This window comes from Vidua macroura, chromosome 27 (assembly GCF_024509145.1).
Source record: "Vidua macroura isolate BioBank_ID:100142 chromosome 27, ASM2450914v1, whole genome shotgun sequence".
Classification (NCBI taxonomy): Eukaryota; Metazoa; Chordata; class Aves; order Passeriformes; family Viduidae; genus Vidua; species Vidua macroura.
The window spans coordinates 2198872-2208292 of record NC_071597.1 but is presented as its reverse complement, the minus strand read 5'-3'; the positions used below and the strand labels follow the sequence as shown (position 1 = coordinate 2208292).

At 59.4% G+C, this 9421-nt stretch overlaps 1 protein-coding gene across 1 annotated transcript; it reads left to right on the top strand.

The window, feature by feature from the left end:
- Positions 1–404: 404 nt before the first annotated feature.
- NXPH3 (neurexophilin 3) lies at positions 405–2626 on the top strand. Its single transcript, XM_054000292.1, has 2 exons — positions 405–674; positions 1562–2626. Exons 1-2 carry the CDS (start codon positions 618–620, stop codon positions 2291–2293), a joined length of 789 nt encoding a protein of 262 aa, XP_053856267.1. The 5' UTR covers positions 405–617; the 3' UTR covers positions 2294–2626.
- Positions 2627–9421: the final 6795 nt, after the last annotated feature.

Here is a 9421-nt window from a genome sequence, read left to right as displayed (position 1 = left end):
GGTCCCCCCATCCCAGTTCGCTCCCGTTCTCCCAGTTCTGCCCCAGCCTGGGCTGCCCCTCCCGAGGGAGCCAGAGCCCGCTGAGCCCCCCAGGACACCCCCCCCAGCCCCCAGGGACCCCTTCGGGGGGCTCTGCTGGGCCGCGGGCACCAAAGGGTTACTCCGGAGGTGCCGCTCGGCCCCGGCACCTGGCGGGGGAGGCGGGAGCGGAGCTGGAGCGGGGCTGGAGCGAGCAGGGATGGAGCGAGCCGGGGATGGAGCGGAGTTTCCCTGAGACTCCGGCGAGCGGCGGGAGGGGGAGCGGAGGAGCGGCCGAGGGGGCCGGGAGGCGGCGGGGCGGGCAGGGGGACAGGGGAGGGGACAGCCAAGGGGACACGGGGACGGCAGCGGCCGCCGGTGAAGCCGCCGCGCCTCGCCCGGAGCGGCCCCGCGGGGCGGGAGCTGCCGGGGCCACCATGGGCCGGGGGGGGCCGTAGGGAGCCGCTTCGCAGGGGGACCCCCCTTTCCCCTCGCTGACGCTGGAGGAGAAGGGAGGGAAAGACAGAAAAAGGAGGAAAATCCCAGCGAAACCCTCCCCAAACCGGAGCCGCGGAGAAGGCGGCGGCGCCGGCTGGAAAATGCATCTTCCTCGGAGCTGCGTCCTCCTCCTCCTCCAGGGCAGCATCGCGCTGCTGGTGAGCGCCGGGAGGGCAGGGCAGGGGGGGACCGGGGGCTGCGGGCACCGGGGGTCGCGCAGCCACGGCCATGGGGCGTGCGGGCAGCCGGCAGCGATCCCCGAAGCCGTTCCCGCATCCCCGCCCGCCCCCGGGAAAAAAAACCGCGTCCCAAAACTTCTGTTATTTGGCCGCGGGGAGCGGGCAGGGCTGGCGAGGAGAAGGCTCCGGATCACCCCAGAAATCCGCACGCCCCCAGCCCCGCGCGGCAGCCCGGGGAGGGCTGGGGCAGAGCCGGGGCCGGGCCGGCTCCGGGCTCCGCTTCCCGCTGCCTCCTCGGCCAGGTCAGCCGCGGCACCCCGGGGCTTTTCGGGGTCCCCCAGCCCCGGGCGATGGGGCTGCAGCCCCTCCGGGTGCCCCCAGCCCCCCCCGGCAGCCTCTGGATGTGGCGGTTTGGGGGTTCTGGGAGCGGAGCTGGCGCAGGAGCCCGGGGCAGCTCCCCGGGTGACAACTCCGCTCCGCTGTCCCTTGTCCTGTCCCGTCCCCCTGGCCCGGGTGTCCCCAGGCCCGGCGGGGTTGGAGGGGCCGTGCCGGGGGCAGGGGTGGGGGTGAGGGCACAGGGGGTGCAGGAGCTGTGCCCCGAGCCAGCAGAGAGCGAACCGGAGCCATCCCGGCTCCTCGCACCCATCCCCGGAGCAGCCGGGAGGGAGGAGAGCTGGAGAAGCCGCTGCCGGAGGGGAAACAAAGCAGAGAGTAAAGGGGAAATCGGGGGGAGCGAGGCTGGGGAAGGGGCTGGCAGGGGTGAGTGACCCTGCGGAAGGGGCTGGCAGGGCTCGGTGACCCTGGGCAGGGGGCTGGCAGGGCTCGGTGACACCCCCAGCCCGCAGCTCCTCCATCCCCGTGTCCAGGTGTTCTGCGCTCCAGAGGACCCCGGGAAAGGCGCGGATCCAGGCGAGCCCCGGGCCCGCGGGAGAGCCCCGGGGCCGAAGCTGCGGGAGCTGCTCTTCCCAAAGCCCCTCCCGAGCCTGAGCCCGGCCCCGCCGCAGAACCGGACCCTCCCCGGGCCGGGCAGCGGCTCCCGGGAGCTCGGGGCAGCCCTGGAGGGCCGGGCCGGGCGGGACCTCGGCCCGCGGGCACAGCGGGACCCGCGGCCGGCCCCGGGCAGGCTGCAGAAGCTTTTCGGCTGGGGCGACTTTTACTCCAACATCAAGACGGTGAAGCTGAACCTGCTGATCACGGGCAAGGTCGTGGATCACGGCAACGGCAGCGTCAACGTCTTCTTCCAGCACAACTCCACGGGCCACGGCAACATCTCCGTGAGCCTCGTGCCCCCCACCAAGGCCGTGGAGTTCGACCTGGAGCAGCAGATCTTCATCGAGGCCAAGGAGTCCAAGGTGTTCAACTGCCGCGTGGAGTCGGAGCAGGTGGCCCGGGCCAGGAAGACCTCGCTGTGCACCTTCGACCCCGCCAAGACGTGCTCGCAGGAGCACACGCAGAGCCGCGCGGCCTGGCTGTGCTCGCAGCCCTTCCGGGCCGTGTGCGTCTACATCACCTTCTACAGCAGCGACTACCGCCTGGTGCAGAAGGTGTGTCCCGACTACAACGCCCACAGCCGCCGGCCCTACTTCCCCTCGGGATGAGCCCCGCGCCGCGACTCCCGCCATCCCCGGGCAGCGATCCCCGGGCAGCGATTCCTGGGGCTGCGATTCCCGTGATTCCCGGGCAGCGATTCCCGGGCAGCGATTCCCGGGCAGCGATTCCCGGGCAGCGATTCCTGGGGCTGCGATTCCCGGGCAGCGATTCCTGGGGCTGCGATTCCCGTGATTCCCGGGCAGCGATTCCCAGGACGCAATTCCCAGTCCGCGATCCCCGGGCAGCGATTCCCAGGCAGCGATTCCCAGGCAGAGATTCCCGGGCAGCGATTCCTGGGGCTGCAATTCCTGGGGCTGCGATTCCCGCGATTCCCAGGCAGAGATTCCCGAGCAGCGATTCCCGGGGCTGCGATTCCCGCGATTCCTGGGCCGCGATTCCCGGGGTCCCGCAGGCGCCGGGGGCGGGGGGAGGGATGGGGGTGGCTTTGGAGCGGGGAATGCTCCCTGGAAAACGCAGGCGTGGAAGGAAGAGGAGAATTTCCCGTTTTCCCCGGTGGGAAGAGGGGCAGCGGCAGCGGCAGACCCGGCCCCGGGGTCTGCAGAGCCCGGGATGTGGAACAAGGGCTGGATTTGGGATATGGGAACAGCACAGAGAGCCACGGTCGGGACTCGAGTTCCTCAGTGCAATAATGGATCGGCCTGGATTGGGGTTGGTGATTCCAGGTAAAGAGGGCTCCGGAGGAAGGGTCGCAACCCCTGGAGACCGGGAAGAGCTCGGGAAAGGGGGGGAAAAGTCACCTGATGGTGCCACCTGTCCCTGGGCACCCCTCGGCTCCCCCAGGTCCCGGCTCTGCAGGAGCTGGGGATGAGCTCTCCCATCCCAAAGGCTCCCGGGATGGAAGCGAGCCGGGACGGGCGGGGGGGAGCTCTCCCCACGCCAGGCCGGTGCCGCGGGGGGAGTTTGGGGACTCGGAGCTGCATTCCCGGGCAGAGCAATCCCGGCGGAGCGGGTCCGGTGTGCGGGCACAGCGAGGGATCCACGCGGCTCCCCCGGGTGCTGATTCACGCCCTGCTTCCCCCCCATCCCCTCCCTGCCCCGACGCCTGCCCGGTCCTGTCTGGATCCCTGCCCGGATCCCTGCCCTGCCCGGATCCCTGCCCGGATCCCAGTCCCGATCCCTGCCTGGATCCCTGCCTGGATCCCTGCCCGGATCCCAGTCCCAAACCCTGCCCGGATCCTAGTCCCAATCCCTGCCCAGATCCCAGTCCTGATCCCTGCCCGGATCCCAGGCCCAATTCCTGCCCAGATCCCAGTCCTGATCCCTGCCCAGATCCCTGCCCGGATCCCAGTCCTGATCCCTGCTCGGATCCCTGCCTGGATCCCAGTCCCGATCCCAGTCCCGACCCCTGCCCCGCTCCCAGCCCCCAGCACCGCCGTTCCCGGGCAGAGGGGTGGGAAGGGGAGCTCAGGGCCGGGATTTCATTCCCAGGGAAGGAACAGAAACTCCCCTGCGTTGCCCGGGGAGGGAATAAAGCACTCATGGTGGCACCGAGGCAGGGCCGGAGTTTTTCCTGGAAGTGTTGGCAGGGAGAGGGAAAAGAAATGTGGAGGGTTGGGAATGAGGGATGGCCACGATCCAGGCCCGAATTCAGCTCCTTCCTGGGAATGGGGCCCAGCTTTGGGCTGCCAGGACTGGAATTCCCAGATTCCCTTTTATGTGGGTATTCCCAATTTCCTCCCCCTGCCCAGGAATCCAAACCTCGGTCTCCCATTTTCGTGGTATTCCCAGTTTCCTCCCCTTGTCCAGGAATCCAAACCTCGAGCTCCCATTTTTGTGGTATTCCCAGTTTCCTCCCCTTGCCCAGACATCCAAATTTCAGTCTCTCACCTTTTTGGGCATTCCCAGCTCCCGGGTATTCCCAATCTCCTCCCCTTCCCAGACATCCAAATTTCAGGCTCCTATTTTTGGGGCATTCCCAACCTCCTCCCCTTCCCAGACATCCAAACTTCCGTCTCCCACTTCCACTGGCACATTCCCTCCTCCAGAAAAGACCAAAAAAAGCCACTTCCCTTCCCTTTCCCCCTAAATTCCCTGAATCCAGAGCACCAGGCCAGCTCCAAAATTTCCTTCCCATCCTCACAGGATAGGTTCTGCCCCCGGAGCAGGGTTTGTAATTTCCAAAATTTATTTATTCCCAAAATAAATCCCTTCTCCAGAGCTCTGGGAGGGCTTTGCCGGCTGCTGGTGGAGTTTCGGGATGAGCTCCCACATCCAGCCAGGAGCTGCTTCCCAAAACCCACGGAGCCTCCAGAATCCATGAGGAGACTTTTCCTCACCGAGCCCAGAAAGTTGGAAAAAGCTCCGGGAAATTTCACTTTTCCAGGAAATAACGGGAGCGAGGTTTTGATTCAGGAGGGGAGAGGGAGAGGGAAGTGTGAGGAACTAAAAATATTCCCGAAGGATTCAGGTTTGCTGGAGGAAGGAGACAAAAAAAGATCGTAAAAATCTCGTTGAGGCAGCACACACAAAAAAAAAAACCCAAAAACAAGAAACAAACAACAACAACAAAAAAAAAAAACCGCACAGAAGTTGGAGAAATGTGGAGAAATTCCAGAGAATCGCCGCCGGGAGAAGCCCCGGGAGCGGGCGGGAGCAGGAGGAGGCTCCAAGGATGCGCGGCTGCCGGAGGGATGCGGAGCCGCGGTTTCTAAGGAGACCAGGACGGGCCATTATTCCAGCCTGGAGAGGAGAATTCCTGCTCCGGGAGCCGCGGCCCGCGCGGGGAGCGAGGGAGGAGCTGCAGGAGCAGCAACGCCCGAGGGAAAATCCCCGCATCCCAAAGCCATTCCCGGGAGCCGCAGGGGAGGCGCAGCGGGAGCGATCATTCCTGGAATTCCCGGTGCTGGGGGGTGTTACTGCACAGGGCAGCCCGCCTTTGATCCAGGAATTATCCCGGATTTCAGAGCCACATCCCAAAGGCCGGCAAGCACCGATGTCAAACATTCCCGGTTTTCCAGCAGGTTCTGGGACTGTTCTCCCTCCCATCCACGGCACAGGACAAAGCTCTCGCGGGAAGGAGCTGCCACCACCAAGCTCTCCCCATCCATGGATTGTCCTGTGCCAGGGGGAGGGAAAACCTTGGGAAACCCATCCCAAAACCTTGGGAATCCCATCCTAAAACCTTGGGAATCCCATCCCAAAATCTTGGGAATCCCATCCCAAAACCTTGGGAATCCCATCCCAAACCCTCCAGGCATTTTGGGAAGGGAAGGGAAGGGAAGGGAAGGGAAGGGAAGGGAAGGGAAGGGAAGGGAAGGGAAGGGAAGGGAAGGGAAGGGAAGGGAAGGGAAGGGAAGGGAAGGGAAGGGAAGGGAAGGGAAGGGAAGGGAAGGGAAGGGAAGGGAAGGGAAGGGAAGGTTGGGATGCAATCCCAAAGGAAGTGGCTGGATGGCTCCAGTGCCAGCCTGGCTCCTGCCACGTTTTCCATGGCTGTGGGGGCTTTTCCAGCTCCAGGAGCTCCTCCCGAGGGCTGCAGGAGGTGCCTGGATCCCCTGGGATCAGGGAGCAGCTCCTGGGAATGCTGGAACCCAGTAGGGAGCATCCCGGTGCTGCCAGCGCTCCCGGGATCCACAGGCAGGAGCAGCAGCAGGATAACGGGAGAGGGAAGTTTGGGAGGATGGAAAACACAGTTCAGACCTGGAGAAAAAAACAACAGGGAAAGCTGTCAAGGACAGGAGTGGAAAACTCATCCAGCCCCAGCTCAAATCCCTCCGGACTCCAAGTCCTCAGCAGAGAATTCCCAGCTCAAATCCCAGCCCTGCCTGCGGTGGAAACGCCGTCAATAATTCAGGATGGGCTCCGGAGCCGCGGAACGCTCCCGGGGGAACGGCTCGGAAGGGCTGGGATGGAGGAGCCCCCACCCCATTCCAGGATGGCTCCCGGCTTTGGGAGCTGCTGCTCCCACTTCCCATGGAATTGTGGTGGCTGTGGAAATCCGGGAATGCAGGAGAGGGGAGAGGCTCCCACATTCCCAGGCTTTTCCAATGTTTCTGTTCCAAACTGCATCCAGAACGGCCCCTTCCATCCAGGGCATTTCCCCAGAGGAGAGAAAATCCCTCTGCTGTTGGGAGAACAGCCCAAAGCGGGAGGGAATCCCGAGCTCCAGGCACGGGGGCTCTGGAATTCCTGTCCTGTTCAGGAAAACACAATTCCAACGGCAAATCCAGGGAAGAGACGGCGCTGAAGGAGATTCCTGCTGGACTCTGTCCAGGGAATGATGGATAAATGAGGGAGCGAGGCAGTGCTGGAGCATCCCGGGATCCTGCTGTGCCTGTGGAGCAGTTTGGGATCTCCTGGTGTTTCCCAGACCTTTGGAATTGCAGCCTGGTTTTAACTCTGCTCCCTCTCCTTGCCTCAGCATCCGAAACATCCCCCTGGATGCTAAAATCCAGCCTGGAATCTTCCCATTCCTATTCCATTCCTATTCCCATTCCCGTTCCCGTTCCCATTTCCATTCCCATTTCCATTCCCATTACTACTCCATTCCCATTCCCATTCCATTCCTATTCCCACTCCATTCCCATTCCCATTCCCATTCCATTTCCATTCCCATTTCCATTCCCATTACTACTCCATTCCCATTCCCATTCCATTCCTATTCCCACTCCATTTCCATTCCCATTCCCATTCCCATTCCCATTCCATTCCCTTTCCCATTCCCATTCCCATTCCCATTCCCATTCCCACCAATTTCCAGATGCCAGCTCCCCTCTGCAGTTGTTCTTTCCCTGGGGGAAAGCAGAGCCATTCCTGGATTTTCCCTCATCCCAGCGCCGCTCCCCTTGGATTTACCCGGATTTTGGGATGCTCCAGCACTTTCCACGGACAGGGATTTGCTCATCCCAGCCCTGGGTCACAGCAAACGTTGGGATCTTTAATTAACGCCCTCCTTGGCTCGCTGGGCTCAGCCAGATGGAGCTTAATTTAATTAGGAGATTTTAATTACCCAGAACAGCAGGATTTCCAAGCCATGGACACGAGCGAGAGGTTTTGGGATCAGCCCCAATCCCCCCCTGGAGCTGCCCGTGGGATGCAGGGAATGCTGGTCACAGCTTTCCCAAAAATTGGTTGGATTTGATCAACATTCCAAGGAGTTTTTCCACGATCTCCTCCAATGTTTGTGGGAAACCAGGCCTGGAGTGGCCACACCCAAACAAATCCATTGGGAAACTCCATCCACCCCAAAAATCCTCAGCATCCACCCCAAAAATCCTCAGCATCCACCCCAAAAATCCTCAGCATCCACCCCAAAAATCCTCAGCATCCATCCCAAAAATCCTCAGCATCCACCCCAAAAATCCTCAGCATCCATCCCAAAAATCCTCAGCATCCACCCCAAAAATCCTCAGCATCCATCCCAAAAATCCTCAGCATCCATCCCAAAAATCCTCAGCATCCACCCCAAAAATCCTCAGCATCCACCCCAAAAATCCTCAGCAGGGGGGAACTGCTGAGCCTGGAGAGAGCTCTGGGAAGAACAGCCAGGCTTTGTTTTTTTTTTTTTTTTTTGCTTCAGGGATCAGAATTTGCCAAGGAATGCAGGCAAAAAATCCAGAGGGATTTCCAGGACCTCATCCCTGCTCCGAGGGCTGGGGCTGTCCCAGTTCTCCCAGTTTGGATGAAATCCTTGCCTCTCCCTGCTGTTCCTGGGGGAATCAGGGATCCGGGGAGCTGAGCTGTTGCTGGGAGCAAGAGGGCAATAATAAATAAAAAACATTAAAAAAATAAAAGAATAAAAATAAAATATAGTAATAGATCAATATATAATAGCAATAATAATAATAATAATATTATAATAATAGCAACAACAATAGTAATTATAAAATATAAATATAAATATAAATATAAATATAAATATAAATATAAATATAATAGTAGTAGTGATAATACTATTTCCAAGAGGAGCCCTCGGTCCCATCCCCTCCTTCCCAGGATTCCTCCTCATTCCATGCCACAATTCCCCTCTTCTCCCCAGCCCTTCCCAATTTACTCCCTCAATTAACACAGCTCCTCCAGGGATTTGAATAATTCAGTCCCACGGATGGAATCCGATGGAAGGAGCAGCAGAAATCCCAATTCCACTTGAACCAAAGCTGGGCTGGATTTCCCTGCCCACGCTTTGCCCAGGAAACTTCAAAAAGCCAAATCCTACGGAGCTGCTCCTGCTTTATTTATCCAGTTTATTTTCCAAAAGCCTCCCAGGCCATTTATTTCCCCAATTATTTCATGTGCTGCTCTTTTATTTTTCCCTGTTTTTTCCCATTTTTTTTTCCCCTGCCCCACTCAGGGAAGTCTCTCCCTCTTTTTGTGCATCCACAGCACCCCCAGCTTTACATTAAATTAAATTAAAATTAAAATTAAAATTATATTTCTATTTCAATTAAACTGAAATCAAACACACCCAAGAATCTGGGATTGCCAATTTTCCTGCAGCCTGAGCCTGGAATTGCAGCCAAGGAGCAAAGTGGGCAGCAGGTCAGGAAAGAACAAATAAACCCAACCAAACCCTCTCTAATTAAATGTCTTCATATTAAATTAACTCCAAAAAAAGTCATTGGGAACAAGTGGGGGGATTTGGGACACCAGGACGGAGATGAAGGAAAACGGAGGGAGAATTTCAGCGAATAAATCCCAGGAAATGGAGAAAGCTTCAGAAATGGAGTCCAAAAAATGAAATGAAATCAAAATTTGCTCCATTCCCTTTCCTGGGAGAGCTCCCAGATCCAGGAAAATCGCCCAGAAAACCTGGGACAAACGGGGACAGCCAGGGACAAACGGGGACAAACCCAGGGAAAAGTGTCCGGGTTTGGATGCTCTGAGGGGCTGGAGCTGGGAGCAGGGACAGGGCAGGGATCCAGGGATCCACTCCAGGGATCCAGGGAGCCGTTCCTGGGGGGCTCAGGGATCCAGGGATCCATCCCAGGGATCTGGGGAGCTGTTCCTGGGGGGCTCAGGGATCCAGGGATCTATCCCAGGGATCCAGAGAGCCTTTCCTGGGGGATTCAGGGATCCATTCATGGGAGATTCAGGGATCCAGGGATCATTCCTAGGGGATTCAGGGATCCCCAAGCTGTTCCCAGGGGATTCAGGGATCCAGGGAGCCATTCCAGGGATCC

What these genes read in the sequence shown, in the direction of transcription:
- NXPH3 (XM_054000292.1), top strand. Translation starts at nt 618, where the DNA reads ATGCATCTTCCTCGGAGCTGCGTCCTCCTCCTCCTCCAGGGCAGCATC. An exon ending in AGGGCAGCATCGCGCTGCTG is followed by an intron (nt 675 to 1,561) that starts GTGAGCGCCGGG and finishes CCCCGTGTCCAG; the next exon opens with GTGTTCTGCGCTCCAGAGGA.